General features: G+C 45.6%; 1 protein-coding gene across 1 annotated transcript in view; it reads left to right on the top strand.

Moving 5' to 3' along the window:
- GRK2 (G protein-coupled receptor kinase 2) overlaps positions 1-8,767 on the top strand; it is a 275,720-nt gene extending 266,953 nt beyond the window's left edge. Inside the window, exon 21 of the mRNA XM_086953270.1 lies at positions 4,816-8,767. Coding sequence (XP_086809396.1) covers positions 4,816-4,974 — 159 coding nt within the window. The 3' untranslated portion in view covers positions 4,975-8,767. The remainder of the gene's footprint in view (positions 1-4,815) is intronic.
- Positions 8,768-18,954: the final 10,187 nt, after the last annotated feature.

Raw genomic sequence — 18,954 nt, 5'->3', positions numbered from 1 at the left:
ATGTTGAGGTTGTGTTGGCGTGCGATGGCCGCGAGGCGGCTCATGTATACGTTGAAGAGGGTGGGGCTGAGTGAGGATCCTTGTGGTACGCCGCAGATGACTTCAGTGGCCTCTGACTTGAATGGTGGGAGGCAGACTCTCTGGGTTCTTCCGGTGAGGAACGAGGTGATCCATTCCAGTGCTTTTCCTTGGATTCCGATGTTTCTGAGGCGTTGTAGAAGGGTGCTATGGCAGACTGTGTCGAAGGCTGCGGAGAGGTCGAGGAGGATGAGGGCGACTGTGTCTCTATTGTCCAGTAGAGTTCGAATGTCGTCTGTTGCTGCGATGAGGGCGGTCTCCGTGCTGTGTTTGGCTCGGAAGCCGGACTGAGAGGGGTCTAGGGATTTGTTGGTTTCGAGGAAGGCGGCGAGCTGGTTGTTGACAGCTTTCTCGATGACTTTCGCTGGGAATGGAAGGAGCGAGATGGGGCAGTAGTTTTTGAGTTCGGTGGGGTCAGCTGTGGGTTTTTTCAGAAGGGCATTAAGTTCGGCGTGTTTCCAGCTTTCCGGGAAGGTGGCGGAGTTTAGGGAGCAGTTGATGACGTCTCGGAGGTGTGGTGCTATGATGGAGTCTGCTTTGTTGAAGATGTGGTGAGGGCATGGGTCTGTGGGGGATCCTGAGTGGATGGAGTTCATCAGGTGGATGGTGTCTTCAGTGGAGATTGGGTTCCAGTTATTAAGGATGTTCAAGGGGGGGTGAAGGTCCTTGCAGAATGTTGGGTGGGTTGGTCTCCGGGTTGGTTGTCGAAGCTGTTGTGGATGTCTACGATTTTGTTGTGGAAGAACGAAGCTAGGGAGTCGCAGAGGGCTTGAGAGGGGGTGATGTCGTTGGAGTTGGCTGAGGGGTTGGTAAATTCTTTGACGATGTTGAATAATTCCTTGCTGTTGTGGGCGTTGTTGTCTAGTCGGTCTTTGAATGCGGCTTTCTTGGCAGATCGGATTAGTTGGTGGTGTATGCGGGTGGCGTTTTTGAAGGCATCCCTGGTGCTGGTGTTTGGGTCTTTTTTCCAGGCCTTCTCGAGGGAGCGACAGAGTTTCTTCGATTTCTTAAGATCATCGTTGAACCAGGAGGCGTTTTTGCTGCCTAGTTTGATTTGACGTTTTTTCAATGATGCTAGGGTGTCGGCGCTGTTGGATAGCCATTGGGTGAGGTTAATGGCTGCTTGGTCGGGGTTTGAGGAGTGGACAGGGGGGTTTTGAAGAAGCGATGAGGAGATCTGGTCGATGGTGATTTTGTTCCAGTTTCTTCGCAGAGTAGGTTGAGGATGGTTGTGGGTTGTGGTCTTATTGTAGATAAAGTGAACACAGCTATGGTCCGTCCAATGTAGAGTTGTGGTGTGACTGAAGGAGATATGTTTGCTGGAGTTGAAGATAGGGTCGAGTGTGTGACCTGCGATGTGGGTGGGGGTAGTGACAAGTTGTTGGAGTCCGAGGTTGGCGAGATTGTCCAGAAGGGTGGTGGCGTTGCTGTCATTGCTCTTTTCCAGGTGAAAGTTGAGGTCACCCAGTAGAATGTATTCCTCGGAGGGGAGGGCGTGTGGGGTGATAAAGTCAGTGATGTCGTCGCTGAATTGTGCACGGGATCCTGGAGGTCGGTAGAGGAGGGTGCCTCTGAGTGTGGTCTTGCACCTGTGACCTAATGTGTCTACCATGACAGGCGGCTTTTCTATCAGCAATCACCTCTTTCAGATGTATTGGTGAACTCCAAGTTCAACCCCAAGTTTTTTTATGAAAGGTTGTCTTACCTTTCCCCACCCTTGAGCTGCCTGTCTTCCTGAGTCCGTAGCTAGAAGGACCCTTAACACCCTACATGTTAAGAGGGCACTCTTGTATTCTTCTGGTAGAAATGTTTGTATCCTTCATCAAACCCTACAGGGGCTACTCTATATACATTGAGCTTTGCAACATGGATTATCAAGTGCAACCAAATTTAGTATGCTAGGTCCAAGTAGCTCTCTTAGACCCTCTCTACAATCAAAAAACATGCCCCTTTGTACTGTGTGACAACCCTTTAACTCACTTCTGCACGGCTTCCACTCGTTTAGCTCTGCACACTTTCACCAAGCACTACTGTGTGGCTATTCTGGCCTGTCAACAGGCTTTAGTTGATCAAGCTGGCTGAAGAAAGCTGTACCAAACATCTGCTCACTAGCCACCTCTTTGGGGAGAAACTGCCTTCGAGTTTATGCAGAGCACGTGCATCTACAGCTGCATCTGTTACAAATAAAAATGTTACTTATCTGTAACCACCGCTTTCTAGAATGTAGTGCTGTAGATTCACATGCACCCAACCTCCTCCCTGGAAGCCAGAGATGGTGACAGATGTTTCTCTTCTGTCCACTTACACTACTCACCCGCTGACCAGAAAAGAATTTGAGATGGTGCCGTGGTCAGGTGCATTGTGGATCAAGGGTAGAATCACAACTGGTCTTGTCGCTCAAATTTCCTAGAAGATAAGTTGAAAATGTGCATGCCCGTCATTTGATGGCCGGAGTTTGCAGAGCATGTGAATCTATAGCACTACTCACAGATGGTTAAAGGGTAAGTATCCTATCTCATATATGGGTGTATATGACTTTGATGTCGTTCAATAAATCTTCACAAAACTTTCAAAACAAAGTCTCATACACCTCAACTCCTTCCCGGAAAGTCATCCATGAAGCAGGGTCTGAGAAAAAATGGGGTCCCAAAACACTTTTTCCCTATTCATTTCAGCATTGGAAAGACACAGCTACAGCCAAAACTGTTGAACGTAATTACATCATATTTGGCAGAAAGCAAGACCTGACCAGAAAGCGTGCTTTTTGTGATTTGGTGTAATTCCGGTTCTGTCGTTTTTTGAGAAATGAAGGATAAAATAAATTTAGATATTTAACACTGTGGAGCCGACAGATGGAGAGAGAAGATCTGATTGGCTGCCTCCACCATGCGGTGGGGGCTGGCTTTCCACAGGCGATGGGCGCAGCCAGCCCCCACCCCAACCGCTGTACTCAGCCAGAGGCCATGTGCGGTTGGGGGTAGGCAACCCTTGGGGAGTTCGGGACTGGGCCTGGCTGAGGGCGGTGGAAGGTTGGCATAGTTGCGTACGGTAATGAAGTTTTAGTTTGTTAAAAAAAACTAGAAATTAATCTTGCCATGCACAGCTTATAACCTCACATATTATGTCACTTATGACATATATTAAATTACTAGCTATGTGTCTGCATGGGAAACCATTTGGTTTAGTATGAAGGCCCTCACCCACCAACGTAGTTGGTGGCATGCTTCGGACCTTGCGACCGGATCACAGGTGTTCCATTGGGCCTGGAGACACAGCCAAAGTGCTAATAAGACCCGACCCTCCGGCGGAAGTCCAGGGAGTTTTGTCCTCTGTAGACAGGAGTACAAACTGAAAGGAAATACCTCTTACATATATCAGCACCTTAGCGCGTGCTTCACATACAGGGCACTGATAATCACATAGATCCCTGTAACACCCCCACACATAGGTCCTGAAGAAAGCCAGTTTAATAAAAGGGCCTGGCTGAAACTAGTCGATCACACTGGATGTGGGAGACCAGAAGTCAACCCCTACACGTCCCAAGCCTTTGTTTTTAACCTCTGCCTGGGGCCCACCAAAAAAGTAACGTTGGGGACCCCATGGACAGAATTTTAAAATCTCACGCAACACACCCGCACAGTACACTCACCTTCCAAAAAAAAAACGCTCCGCCGTGATCTGGCGTCGCAGCACACCAGAGGCGCACTCGGTGCCTCGGGTGGGGCCCGATGATGAAGCATGCCACCAACTAGGTTGGTGGGTGAGGGCCTTCATACTAAACCAAATGGTTTCCCATGCAGACACATAGCATACAGACATAGCTAGTTCTCTTTGATTAACCACTATATCCCAGGGGAAACGAACTAGCTACTCTAGTTCCTCTCTCTCTCCTTGATTAACAGAACAAAATATATTAAATTACACCATTATACAATCACTGATAGCTCAAAAGACTTAGTTGATGACATTACAGATGCCAGGTTTGGTGTGAATCTATTCTGCTGGTTTTCTTCTGTATTGGTGAGCAATCTTTAATATGAAAATTAAAGTTGAGTCACACATTTGGGATACCCCACTTTTCTTCATCCCCACTTCATGGATCATCATGAAACGTTCTATGGAAGACCCACAATGGATGATTTATTTTTTTAATGTTATGTCCAGATTTGTCAAATGGCACCAAAGTTATTATGAAAATAAAATATGCCTTTCATATTGCTACTACAACCTAAATATAACTAGAGTGGAGCTATTGCCTCCAGTGTAAAAATTTAAATTACACCAGCATAATTCATGTAATTGGTGTAATTTTTGTAATTTCAAAACTTTGCCATTAAGATGTAATTAGCTGGCATTTATGGTAAAAATGTACTGCAAATGCACTGGAACGACAAAACGCACTCATTGTAACGCAAAAGACTTTCCTGATTAAAAAAAGACCCCTAAGGAGTTTTTATGCTAAAATATAGGACTACATGAAGGATTTGAATTTCACATAATTTCTTATATTTTTGTTAAAATTTTGCATAATCTCGCGATAGGAAATTGCACACATTTTCCACACCCCTAACACCAAAAATTGGGTGGCGAAATAAGTTGAATGAAGCTTCAAAACTCTTGTTACAGGCAAGTAACTTTGGCAGCTTGAGCGTGTTCTGAATTCACATGCTGTGCGTTACTCTTCTTCGGTTCAATCTTTCTACTCTTCTGACTTGGTTTTTCGTTCTCTTCCTTTAGAGCGACCCGGAGTTCACACAATGGAAGAAGGAGCTGCGTGACGCATACCAGGAGGCCCAGCAGCTGCTGCAGCGTGTGCCCAAGATGATCACGAAGCCCCGCTCGCCAGTAGAGACCAGCAAGCCACCTATGGTCAGCCGCAGCGCCAATGGCCTCTGACCTCTGGATGGCCCCGTCCACAGTGGGCAAAGGGCGCCTGCCCTTTTATCCTTTGCACACTCGAGCACGCGTGCACATATGTGCACACACATGCCCTCTCCTACCAATGCCGCTGGACTGTGAGGGTGCTGGTCAGGCGAACGGTTGTGATAGGTCGTGGGAGTGGAAAGGGAGGAGCTAGCCAAGCCGGCTTTAAAAAAAAACCTGATATGGAGTGAGAGAATGTTATTTGTTTCAGGAAATTATTAATTTATTTTTTGGAATTATTTTTCTAATTGTTTCCTGCTGGGGGGTTTTATTGTTTTATTGCCAAAAAAGGAGGAAGGAAAGAGGATACCTTTGTTTTCTTCCACCTTCGCCATATGTTTTATCTTCTGAGCCCCTCCTGAAAACACTTTGTCTGATTGTTGTTTGATGAGATACTGTGGGGTGCTGAAGAATGGGGTGAGTCACTAGGAATAAGAAGAGACACCTTGGCTATGCCCCTACCTGCCACACGTTTCCCTGGTGTCATTTCAGGCACTGACTTATGCCCGGCATCTTGGAACCTACTGAAGGTGTTTTTTGAGTGTTCACTGAACTGTATGAGCTCTCGCAGTGCTGAGGTTTCCAGGCTCACGGGCAGGTGTGTAGGGGGCCGGGGAATGTTAAGCTGCAGATTACAGAAATCCAAGCAAAGTTTGGTAGTCATGCTAACATTTTGGGAAAGTCTGTAGGAGTTCAACTGTGTTTTGCAACTGGTCTCTCTCTCTCTCTCTCTCTCTCTGCCTGTATCTTCTCTGCCCAGTTGCAGAGACTTTTGCAGTGTCTTGCTGGTCAGGATAATAACTGGTTGTACTCATTGGAGGGATTGATGGATGGGGGAGGCAGGGACTGTGCCAGACGTCATTTGCCACAGGATCCGCCCCCACAATATTATCATGGTGGCCCCATAACCATCACAAAATGTTCCACTTTAGAAGTATTGAATTTACTTTGCAATCATGAATTGCCTCACGAATAACCAGAAGACTGTGCGGAGTTGTGAAATGTGTCTGTATCCGGCAGAATCCCCAGGGTTTTGTGCCACCGATTTCAAGGTGTTGCAGCAAGAAAAAAGAAAATATTGCTGCATCAAATAGGAGAACCAATGAGTTTTTAACCCATTAGTGCCCAAAGCACCCCCTGTTTGTGGTGTCACTCCACAGCCTTTAACCCCTTGATGAGCAAAGCTTGCCATGTTTGTGTCAAAGAAAAAGAGGCAGACTGACCATAACCCCTTCTGTACAAAACCTTCCTATGTTTGTGGTGCACCCACAGCCTCTAACCCTGGTGTACAGCGCTCTAGCATGTTTGTGGTTTCATAGCCATCCTCTAACCACCTCGGCCCGTATTACCAAAGTGCCCCGGGGGCACAACAGGCATTTGCGACCGCTTTGTGCCCCCCCAGTGCACTTTGGAATCACAGAAGGGGCCGCAGATGCTTGTGCGTCCCCTCCTGTGATAAAGATGTTGCTGGTGCACATGCAGCGCTAGCGATATCGAGCAAGGGCGTTTCCTTATTTGTATAGGGGCAAATGAGGGAATCTCTACCCACACCGTATTACTGATGTGGGCGCAGGGGAAAACATACCTTTAGGAGGCTCGGTTAAAGTGCATCAAAAAAGGTGGTGCACTCTCGGTGCGCCTTCTAAAGGCAGCCTTTTAAAGGGATGAAATGGGGCCCCATGGACCCCCCAGACATTCCATTGCAGGCGTTTGCAGTCACTAACTGCACCCATCGGCAAGGGAATCTCTCTTCCCTCTTGAAAGTGCAGGTGAGCCGCTCCTGCACAGAAAAACACAGAGCAGCTTTTAAACAGGTGCTCCATATTTCTCTTGAATGTGCTGCTCTGGGGGTAGCGCAGGTTTACGGCTCCCCTGAAGGCAGTGCATTTTCCAATTAGGACGCACTTGCTTTATGATGCACTGTGATGCAAACAGGAAAAGTGCGCCCTATCTGTAATAGGGCCCTTGGTGTTCAAAACCCTTCCCCGTCTGTAGTATCACACCACACAGCATCTAACCCTTGATGTACTGGGACCTTTCCTGTGTGTGATGTCACACTCCACAACTTCAAACTCCCCCGTGTACAGAGGCCTTCTCCCTTTATTGGTCCTACACCCCGCAGCCTCTTAACGTATCAATGGCCCGAGTCTTTGCCTGTTTGCAGTCTCATACTCAGTCTCCAATCCCTTAGTGCATAAGATGCTTCCCTGTTTATAATCTCATACCTCAAGACTTCTAACCCCTCTGTATACAGAACCCTCCTCTGTTTATCATCTCATACCTCAAAACCTCTAGCCCCTCGCATACAGAGCCATCCTCTTTTTATAGTCTCATACCTGGAAGCCTCTAACCCATCTGTTCTACGGAACCCGCTTCTGTTTGTAGTCTCATACCTCGAAACCTCTAACCTCTCTGCATACAGAGCCCTCCTCTGTTTGTAGTCGCATACCTCTAACCCAGAGTTCTTCAATCTGTGGGGTGCACCCCCCCCCCCCAGGGGGGGCACAACACCCTCTCAGGTGGGGGGGCGAATTCCACTGTAAGATCTAATCTTTCACTGTTTCCTAATCGATGGGGCATGACCTGCCCATTCGTTTGTAATTTCAAAAGAAAGCTAATTCCAAGAGCTGAAATCCTTCAGCTGCTGTGAAACCAAAAGCAAAACATTTCAGCTCTGGGAATTAAATGTGCCGGGATGGTTGGTTTTTCACACAAAGGAAGCAACGTTTCTCTTTAAATGACATTAAGTATGGGCTTGCCTTGCACTCAGGGTTTTCTTAAAAAATTCTAAAAGTGCACATTTAATGTAGCTATTTTTATGTTTGTTTAATACATTGTGCTCTAAGAGTACACTTTTAAGACAGATCTTTCTTTATAATAGGTTGAAAAAAATGGCTTAGGGGACAAATGAAGGGCAGTTGGGTTGGCTCATGAGGTTCCCTCACATGAGAGTGTAATCAATGCAGCAACTAACATTTTATTTGTAGTAAGGGAATGGAATTCAAGTGGAAATGGTGCTGGGAGCCTCAGATGGCAAATTAAAGACAGTAAGAACTATGAAGAAGGCCGTTCTCGTCAGTGACGAGGTTAATATCCTTTGAGCATGTGGCCCTGAACCTAAATATTCAATATTGTTTTTTTTTACATTTACATGCACTGATTGTGCCATGCTCGTTTTGTGCCACTAGCAAATGTGCAGTTATGTGAATTGCAAGCGTGGCTAGCTTGCACAATTTGCAGCTGTCACATTTTGCTCCCAAATAAATGCTTCATAGTGTTCTTGCACAAAGTGGGGTTTCTCCAGTCTTGCAGAAAGGCAGAAGAGAGCGTTTGATGATGAGAAATGTCAGCAGCCTTTCCATGCCTGTGTCGAACGAAAGGATGTACAGCAATGTACGCAACTCATGCCTTATATTTATTTCTTACTTTATCACCTCTGTAAAGCACCACTTGTTGCCTGACTGAATAATGTCTGCACTGTTTGCAGCATACAAAATATATTGTAATGCAATCAGAAGCATAAAGGCAATGAACGCAGATGACAACATGATTAACGTTGCAGCGCATAGGCGACTGGGCCAAGGGGGGTTCTGGGGCAAAGGGCGATCTTACAAAACACTGCTTCCAACTCGTCCATTCCTGACCTGACTCCAATGTGGGGAGCGCTCCCTTTATACATAGGATATACGGATGGCAGTCGATTATGTAGTGTTTCAGCTTCCAGAAATTTCTGTCAGGTGGTGGCCGTCCCAGACATCTAAAAAAATTCAGCTGGGGGGGCTCAACCTAAAAAAGTTTGACGACCTCTGCTCTAACCCCTCCGTATACAGAGCCCCCCTGTGTTTATACCCTCTTATCTCACTGCTCTTGCCTCTTATGTTATATTACGCTCTCTTACCTGAAGTCTTATTTCCCACCACCTGTCATACAGAGCCTTTACTACTGTTCATCCCTAGCCTGCAAGACCACTCTTTGCTTGGACCCCGCTGTACGTAGCTATGCTACCTCAGTCTTTAACTGCCATGCCCAAATAGCACCTGCCTTTAGCTCCCACTACATATTCTGTGACCTGGCTGTAGCACTTAACCCACAGCCTGTAGTCCTTCTGGATAGAGTCCTTCTGTACGTCGTTTTTTAAGTCCTGGTCTGTAGCACTTCCCTGTGGACATCCCCCGCAGCCCCCTTATCCTTCCTTCCCCTCCTCCTGCTTCCTTGCTTCCATCCCACAGTCTGAGACCAGTTTGCATAAAGAGCCTTGTTCTGCCTCTCCTATTCCCCAGCCTGTACCACCTCATTGTGAAGAACACTGTTGCCTGTAGGCTGTTATGCCAGAGCCTGTTACCCTTTTGTACAAAGAGCCGCTGTTCTGTTTCTCCTATTTCTCTCATGTACCTCTGTGTGAAGAATCCCCTATCCGTAGGCCCCAATCCCACAGCCTGTAACCCTCTGGGGTAAGGAGCCCCTATTCTGCTGCTCCTATGCCCCAGACTGTAGGGTTCTGAGTGAAACATTCCCTAGCCTGTGGAAGGTGGGAATCCTGCATCGCTCTTTGCAGCTCTCTTAACCCCCAGCCTGGTCGGTGGGTGTTTGTCCTTCCTTTAAACCCAGGGACTCATCTAGCTGTAGGGCGAGACTTGCAGGGATGAGGCGAGAGGTCTACCCTGGGGTAAAGATGCAGTCGAAGGCCACTAGAAGGGGCAGAGAGCCCAGGATTGTGGGAGCAGAGAGAGACCAGATTCTTTCTAGGTATGACTGTAGAGGAATAGGGTGAAGTTCTGCCACATGTGAAAAGTGGTAGATCGAGTGAATTGTGATGTCCTGGCAGAAGGGTAAAGCTGAGGGGAAAAGGCTATTTGCATCATTTCCATTTATGGCGTGACAAGCATTTGTAATATGTTCGCCCACCAAGTGAAACTCTGCTTGTTTTGTTTAGGAGGTTTACACATCAGTCCTACACCACAGTACTTCCTGCAATACCTGGACTAGTACCCACTCAGAGCAGCGCCAGTGCACCTCAATATTGATCGCCTATTGCTGTTTCTGTTCTGCAACTGAGGCCCCTAAACCTTTCGCCGATACACCTCAGTCCTGACCTGCTGCAACCCTTGCTCTTCCAATACGGAGGGCCATGCAGTTTTCCAGGGCATCTCAAGCTTGACCTGATTTGTTCTGTGACTGTTCCCTATGCTTGTATTTTTCTCCCTTCTTTGCACACACTTCCTGGGTGTTTCTGTTCTTTACTTGTCCGTAGGCTAGTTTTATTCTGATCTGCACCCGTTAGCCATATTAGGTTCTCCACGCCGCCTCTGGATAGTAATTCCTGTTTCTCCTGTCTACTCTCCTCATATAGACTGTACTCGATGTGTCTCCAGTCTTCTTTTAGTGCGTATACTGCGGTCTCCTGCTTTCACCCGGTCTCTCCTATCTGTACTTTGTGCATGGATGGTTTACTCTGTTCACTTCACCATCATTCCATAGAGTGTTCTCTGTTTCTTTCCGTTCTCTCCTGAAAATTGACTGGTGTCTCCTGTCCATACTTCATGCATGAACGGTTCTTCACGTATCCCCCGTACACTCCGATAATGATCTTTCTGTTTTTCTGTTGGTACTTTGTGCATCGATGGCTTCCTGCAACTCCCATCTGCTTTCTGTCCATAGATCCTTTTACAGGTCTTTTCTGACCTACCCTTGTTCATAGACAGCCTCTCCATGTGTCTTCTGCATGTCCTCTGCACAGAGACAGTTCCCTATGTCTTTCTTCTTCCTTCTAAGTCCACATGTTGTTCTCTAGATCTCCTTACTTTCACGGTTTCCTGATTAGCTGTCCATGGGGTCTGATTTACGCATCTCTCTTCTTTATCCAGAGAAGCGGTTCCAGTGCCTCTCCTTTCCTCAAAAGTCCGTATTCACTTATCCATGCTTCCGCATATCTGTTCAGACACTTCTGCATGGTTTAATCTTACATGAGTAGTTGCTAGTTTCTCTCCTCCCTGCATCTGTCCACATCTGGCTTCCAGTTTCTGTTCTCATCTGTCTGTAAGTGATCCTCAGTGTCTCCATTCCTTATAGATATATAAACTGTTTTCTGTCTCGTCTTTACATTCTATGCCGATAGATGCTTCGCCAGGCCTGGCTTGACCTGTCTGTACATATTTGTCAATATCTTACTTCTGGTTTCTAAATGCAGTTGCTTTCTCACATATCCTTGTGGTCTGTCTCCACTTCGCTCATGTGTAAATGGACAACTCTCTGTGGCATTAAAGGTAAATAGTCGGTTGTCCTGTCAGTCGTAATCTGTTCTCCATGCCACTTATTTCCATCCTCTGTCTTTAGGATGTTCTTCCTCAGTATTTTCTTTGCTCCCCTGACTGAGAACACTTCTGTCTATAAGCAATCTTCATTGTCTCCTTTTCCTATATTTAAATAAACTCTCATTGTTCTGTTTCTCACCCACCCACAAACGTTTCAATGGGCCTCTCCTGTAATTACATGTAAATAAATAAGTCAATTCTTCCACTTGCCTTTCCTCATCTGTTGATATGCTGTTCTCCTGATCCTTTCCGTCTATAAAAAGGTATCCCTAGCATGTCCGTCTTTATTGTTAATTATGAATTTCCTTCCCTCAACTGTCCCTGTACAGTTCTGCATTACCTCTCATATCTGTGGGCCTACATTCCTCACTCAGCCACTTCCATTATATACGTCACTTCCTTCTGGAGAAGAGGGAGTTCATTAGCTGGTTCTTCTTTGTCTGAAACATGACCATCGACAGCAGGAATCTTGAGTTCCTAAACTTAGACGCCACTTGCTATATGGCAGAGGCTGACCTTCCCACTATAGAGTATGGGAGTCATGCTGCAGGCAGTAGTCTCCACCTCTAGATCTAAGTGATTGTGTCAGATTAGCCCACTTTCTCACATATTCTGCTGCTAGAGCAGGGATTGCCAAATTAAGTTTTATGCTTTTGCCAGATAATAGTTTTTGTGTAGCAGTTTAGGCCTCTCTGGTATACTGCCCTTCAGTGTGCCAATTTCTGTGGGACCAAGCCTAGATTGATGCACTCTGCTATTTGTCACCAACTAAAGACACCCAAGCTCCCAGCTTTACGTAAAGAGAAGACCTCTTGCCTCAGCAGAACCTCAAACTGCATTGATCCAACTCCGCCCAGGATACTTGTCCCGTTGACCACCACCGGCCATCTTGTTGTCAATCCTCAGTCTGCATCTTTTTATTAACAAATTCTCAGCCCAGCGTTCCCCTATACTATAGTCCAATTCTGCAATGTTACCGTTGAGCTCCATATCGTGGTCCAGTTTCTGTCCCTGATAGATGAATTTTAGACATAAACCAATTACCTTTGCCTGGAGTCAGTGTATTTGGTTCCATCCAATAACTAAGTTATAAAACTTCTTCCGCTCATTGTCCTCAGAAATCCAAATGCACTTCACCTTCCACCTTAGGGAGGTGGTAAAGTAGCTTCAATTCTCATTTCCTATGGTCCTAATGCAGAGCTTTTTTCAAGAATCTGCTAGTAGGTATACATGCCAACATTTAGAAACGCTTGAGGGAAGTTTTGCAGAAGGAACATGTTTGGTTTTGACATTGGACTATTGAATAATTTAGGAGAGAAAATCACATTTTTTTGCTTAGAAAAAAAAATTGGATCCAAAGAACAGATTTGGAGTTTATGCCGCTGAGAATCGCGCACAACTATTTGGAGGTGGATGCCTGGCCAACCCCATATTAACTTCATTGAAGCTCTTTCCACATTCCAGCCCTATGCTTACAACAATGCCTGGGGAGGGAGGGTATTTATTTTTAAACTTCATGATATTTTGTGAGCTGACTTTTTTTTTTTTTTTTTTTTAAACTGCTGCATTGTGTTTTGAATTGTTGTGGCCAAATATTGATAAAATACATTTTGGACTTCTTGTTTGAATTATTGCCAAAATTGGAACTCTCCCTCCTTGGTGAGGCACACTACTGTAAAGAAAATTTTAGGGATGCGGAGTGGCTATGCATCGTGATTTAGATTGGGGTGCTGTAGCGAATGTGTTCTTTCTCAGGTATCATTCCTGGACTTTTTGACAATAGCAAGTCATGTGATTAAGAGGTCGTTTAAGGTTGTTCTACCTTCTCTGAAAATATGGAATGCTGAAACGCAACTGCCTTAGCTGGTATTTGTATTACGGTAATCAGTATTGAAAAAGTCCCATCAGTGCCAGTGTATTAGGATGCAGGTATTTGTTCCATGAGACATGCCTCCTCCACCATCTGGTAACCTTGCCTGTAGTCTTTGTCAATTGACTTCCAATGCTGTGCTTTACCTGCTTCAATATAACCATGTGCCCTGGCAGCTGCTGCACGTTCCTGCAATATAGTCCTGAATAGGGGTCTGCCGAGCTATGAATTCAGCCAAGCCATTCCTACTCCCCTGGCTGATTTCCCTTGATGCATTATCAGTCTTGTTGCCTCAATCACTCCAACCCCTACTTAGTGTGTGACTGTGTTTCATTTGCCTAAGTCTCATCTCTTCAGATTTGGGTCTGATTTTGTGTGTCTCTGCTCTGCCCATCTGTAACACCTTGTCTCTATTCAGTGCAAATGTGGCCTTCTCTAAGGAGCACAAGTTGCGAACTCAGCCTTCAGAGGCACTGTCGAAATTAATGATGCCATAAGGAGAGGAAACATGATTATTATTATTGTGATCAAAAGCAAAAAGGAAGCTGTCTCTGAATACATATTACTTCCCATAGACCTTAAATGGATACATTTGAGAAAGTGGTAACTCTCACCAGATTAAACAGATTATAGTTTGGAACAGAGTGCACGTCGGAAACCTGCTAAGGTAGAGGTCCCTTGTGTAAATCCACCCTCAGCCGGCCAATGATCTGGGTCTCCTGGAACTTTCTCTTCTGTAAGAGACCCTTTTCAATTTGTTGCCAATCACTCCAAGACCTATCCTTTCCCACTTCCCCTCCGTGCACCTGTTCAATACTATTCATCCCAGAGGCAGACTGCAATTCTGGACAAAACAAACACCCGAAGAAAGTAATGAACGCAACGGTTAATAAAGTCTTTAACAGTGGAGACACCACTGGGATTGGGAAGTGCACGCGTTCTGCTGTTTGTTTTAATTTGTTTTTAGAGTCTCTTCTGTGGTTAGAGGACACAATTCCAGAAGGAGGAACCTCACATGAGGAATATAAAGGGCAACATTCAGTTATTTGATAACAGTGAGTCACACAGATCCAGAAGAGGAGTATTCGGGCTAAGGCACACTTCTATCTCATGGTGGAGCTGTTTAAGGAGGGTGCATAATGTGACTACGGCCAACAAGTTGAACTACTACCCCATCAGTTGGACAACTTTATAGGAAACGCAGGTTGGGGCCGGGGTAGACTGTATTTCATGCACACTCAAAACTGTCACATCCTGATCTGCACCAGCACATAAGCCCCACCAGTCTTTCAACAGAGTGAGGATTGTGCTGGGTAACTTATTCAGATGTGAAGTAAGGGTAAAGCACATTGGGTGTGTTCAGAAGAGGTGAATGTCATTTTGTCTGAGTAAGTGCGTGTGCCCCCCCTTTTACCGCCATAAGTTTGCACCAACATTGGGGACTTTACCTGTGTCTGTTTTTTTATTTTTTTATTTGTGTTTATTTGCCAAATCTGCTGAGTTATGAATATTTGTTGTTTTATTTTGAAGGAGAAAAGGAAAAAAGTATCTATATATAAATATATATATATATACATATATATAATTTTAAAAGATGTTGTCTTAAGCATGTAAATATCGGTCAATGATTCTTCTCAACTGTGGGTATGATAGTAAAAGAAATCAAGACTTTTTACCAACCTGTCTCAGACTCTGCTTCGTCTCGTTGTCTCATTGATTGCAGTGGATACAATTTTGTTGAGGGCACAGGGTGGCAAGGGTAAACTGTTGTGTTTAAATTGACTTTGACGTGGAGTTCAGTTTTATGCCTTGATATGGAAGAAAGGGAGTGAGGTAAATATGCTTGACAGCATCTGACAGACATACACACAGACATACACACCTCTTTGTCAACCCAGCATCCAGCTATCACGGTTAAAAACCTGAGCAAACCTATGCTTGCCACTTGTGTAGCGGTAAATCAGGAATTTGCATTGTGCGACCCAGGTGCCACTTGGGTTCTCCTGACCTTTACATGTGGACCCTGTGAGCAATGCTGGACTGCTGTTCACTGTACTGGGCTTGAATATTCAGAAAGATGTTAAACAAACAGGCAAGCATTTATTTACACATAACTGAAGTGAAGCAAAAGAGGCACAGAATGTGTCCTGCATCATTTATCTTTAAGAACACTAAGGGGCATATTATCAAGAAGGGCAGGAAATTTCCGCCAAAGCTGCGACAATGGGCTTGATAATATGCCCTTGTGAATTCCCATTGAAGCCCATGTTCACACCAGAACCTGAGCTTCTATGGGAATTCTCAAGGGCATATTATCAAGCCCATTGTCGCCGCTTCAGCAGCAGTTTTCTGCCGCTACAGCGGCGATAATTTTAACGATGTTTCTTGATAATATGCCCCTTTCATGTTTTAAGACATTGGACATGGGCAACAAATGTAAATATATGATATTCTCTTCAAAATTCAAATAAGTGTATATTCAAAGCATGTGTTTGCTGCAGATACACATGCTATGCATACTTCTGCCTTCTAATGTTGGGCCAGGACTTTTTTGGAAGTTGTTTTCTCGAGGAAGCTTTATGATCTGCATTGTGTCGTCCCCCACCCCCTTCAAGGTATTTCTCACGTCGAACACTTTGTGCCGCAAAGTTTTTTCCACCATCGGGCTCAGATGGACTACGTCCAAGCTGTTCAGAATTCGACGCTACACGGCCTAGGGGAAAACAATTGCTATCAGAATCGACTTCTACACCGGTAAAGGACTTCCGGTAATCCGACATAATCAATCGTCGAGAATGATCGATGGAGACAAAGAAAGAACTTTTCAGACAGTGCCCTCGGCTCAGAGCCAAGTACACACACTTCGACAAACCACATTTGGAACGTGCACCTCTCTCCGGAGCACATGGAACATTGCGCCGCTTGTGGATTGTTCAAAAATAAAAAGACTTTGAACACGACGAGATCGACGCCTCGCACACACTATGGAACATGCAGTTGAGGCATAGTTTAGCCACAACAGCGACGTGGACAGTAAGGCCAGCGCAGGGCCGGCGCTAGGCATGGGCAGCGTGGGCAGCTGCCCAGGGCCTCGCACCAGCATGGTGATCCATTTCAAAGAAAGGTGTTGCCTTTCTTTGAAATGGAGGCCCCCCCTCTACTTTCCCCCCTTGGCCTCTCAGGGATGGTATCTGGATATATAAGGGAGGGAGACACTCCTTTCAATTGAAAGGAGGCCCATTCACAGACACTGTGGGAGGCCCATTGTCCATCATTTTGGCGCCCCCATAGATTTAACTTTTAGCCCACAAGCAATTCTCACATCTATCGGACTGAAGGTGTGAGAAATGCTTGTGGGCTCAAAGTTAAAACTGTGGGGGCGACAAAATGCTGGACAATGGGCCTCCCACAGTGTCTGTGAATGGTCTCCTTGCAAGGGGCCACTTATTTACATTAGAGGGGCCTCGCACATTCCCTTTTAGCCCAGGGCCTCGCAAATCCTAGAACCGGCCCTGGGCCAGCGCTCCGGCAGGATGTACGGTCATTGCCAGCCCACAATACTGTGTGCAAGATATCTTCTGGGGAAGAACAAGCTCTGGTACTGCTCAATTCACTGGCGCCGATCACAGACTCCGGCCTGGGGACCAAGACTACAGCACGTACTGTTTGTACTACTACTACTACCCCCCATGCAAAGAAGATAACGCACTCACCACCACCAGTACCCCGCCATGGGGCCCCACAATCTTTGGGTTGCGTGACACCGTGACGGAGCCGAGACAGGACGAGAATATTCTTGATCATGATTGGGTGGCCAGGCAACAACAAGGGTAAGGTTCAAAAACGCTCATGACACTGAAGAGTGCATCGGTGCAGACCAAGCCTTCGACACTGGCATCACTCAGAACCGACAAAAATATTAGCACCGAAGAGTTCCAAGAAACCTACAGCCAAAAAAACTTTGAAATCGAACAGAAGGAAGTCGAAAACTTTAGAACCAAGTTCTGAGAAACACCACGGACACTCTTCTTAAAAGAAGAAACTCCATGATTCCACATTTTAAAGCCTCAAACTGTTTCTAAACACACTTCTTCTGCACACAAGAAACAGAAGACACAAAGTACTTACCCACTTAAGATCAAGGGGTAGTATTTGAGGGACGGCAATATGTTATGCAAGAACAAAGAAAAGAGGCTGCCAAAGTAAAGGCAGAAGAACAACAACTTCCTCAGCCTCCACAAAAGATTGTACCACAAGAAACTACGGCCATAAGCCCTTTAATTTTTAGTGTACCTGCTTCACCCTCTCCACAAGGAGAAAAGGGAGAAATGCAGGACACTGCTTCCAAGGGCACCCCGCATACTGAAATACACCTGCCCCATGGGAAGACTATGTTGTGGTTCTACCAGATTCACCTATGGAACCACCAATGCCTACAAAGCTTTCTCCCCTGATGACACTTCATCCTATCATAGCGTCCTGCAAAGAGCAGCTGAATAGCATATGCTCCCAATGCATTCCACAGAAGAGGAAAGTGGCTCTCTCATCGAAACACTTTCACGCACAGCACGCACTTTCCAATGTTTCAAATCAAGGGTCCTAACGCCACGCATAGAGAAAAAATATAAACCCTCACCAAATGACCCAGTGTACATTCAAGGTAATCCCGCAGCAGATTGCCTTGTACTCACCACTTCTAGGAAGAGAGCAACTGCACAAGGCACTGGAGAGACACTTCCTCAAGATAAGGAAAGCAAAAGGATAGACGCAGTTGCAAAAAACATTGCCAGAGGGCACGCAAATCATTGGAGGACTGCAAATTCTGTGGGCCTGCTCCCATGCAACAGGGCAACCTGGAGTGAAATACAGGAGCTCATGCAACATCTTCCAGAGGAACATGGAAAAAAGGAGAAGATCTGGGTAATGAGGGTAAAATCATTTCAAATGCTACCGTCAAATGTGCCTTTGATGTAGCGCCAAGATGCTCCTTGGAGCGATAGTATGCGCTCTATAAAAACTATCTTACAATTGCAGACACTGTGGCTATGGGCATAAGTACATCTATTATTAAGCGCTGAAGATGTGTGGCTATGCATTTCTGGGGGGGTTCAAATCCAATGACATTTTAAATGTGCCTTTAGATGGAGAACATCTTTTTGGTCCCGCAGTAGATGCTCAGCTGGAAAAAAATAAAGACACCGACACTGCCAAGTCAATGGGTGCTTTCCAGACCATAACACAAAAACAGACGTTTCAAGGTAAAGGAGCTTCAAAAACCTCTCCCACAGAAAATACTTCCTACTGGCGTCAACAGCAACCATACCATCAGGAGGGGCATGGTTAGTATCGTAGAGGCTACAAAAATAATAGAGGAAGAGGCACACCCAACAAAATGACTTGCACACACTTCACCCGAACACAAAACACCTGTGGCGGAAGGCAACACTTCCATCTGTTGTGGCCGAACATTCATTTAGACCAATGGGTATTAGAAATTGTTAAACAAAGATATTGCCTAGAAGTACTCCAACAACCACCAAATATTCCACCAAAGAAGAAGGTACTAAATCCACAACCTCTACACCTGCTGAAAAAAGAAGGAAAGTCATTACTACAAAAGGGGGCCATCGAAATAGTCCCACACAAGTACCAAAACAAAGGAGTGCACACCATTTATTTTCTAACACCGAAGAAAGATGGAACTCTTAAGACCCATCCTGGATCTACCCCCACTAAATCGCTATATATACGGTTAGAATATTTTCACATGGT

Source organism: Lissotriton vulgaris, chromosome 1_2, assembly GCF_964263255.1.
Source record: "Lissotriton vulgaris chromosome 1_2, aLisVul1.2, whole genome shotgun sequence".
Classification (NCBI taxonomy): Eukaryota; Metazoa; Chordata; class Amphibia; order Caudata; family Salamandridae; genus Lissotriton; species Lissotriton vulgaris.
Note: the sequence above shows the minus strand (reverse complement) of the source record. Positions and strands in the feature narration are given on the sequence as shown.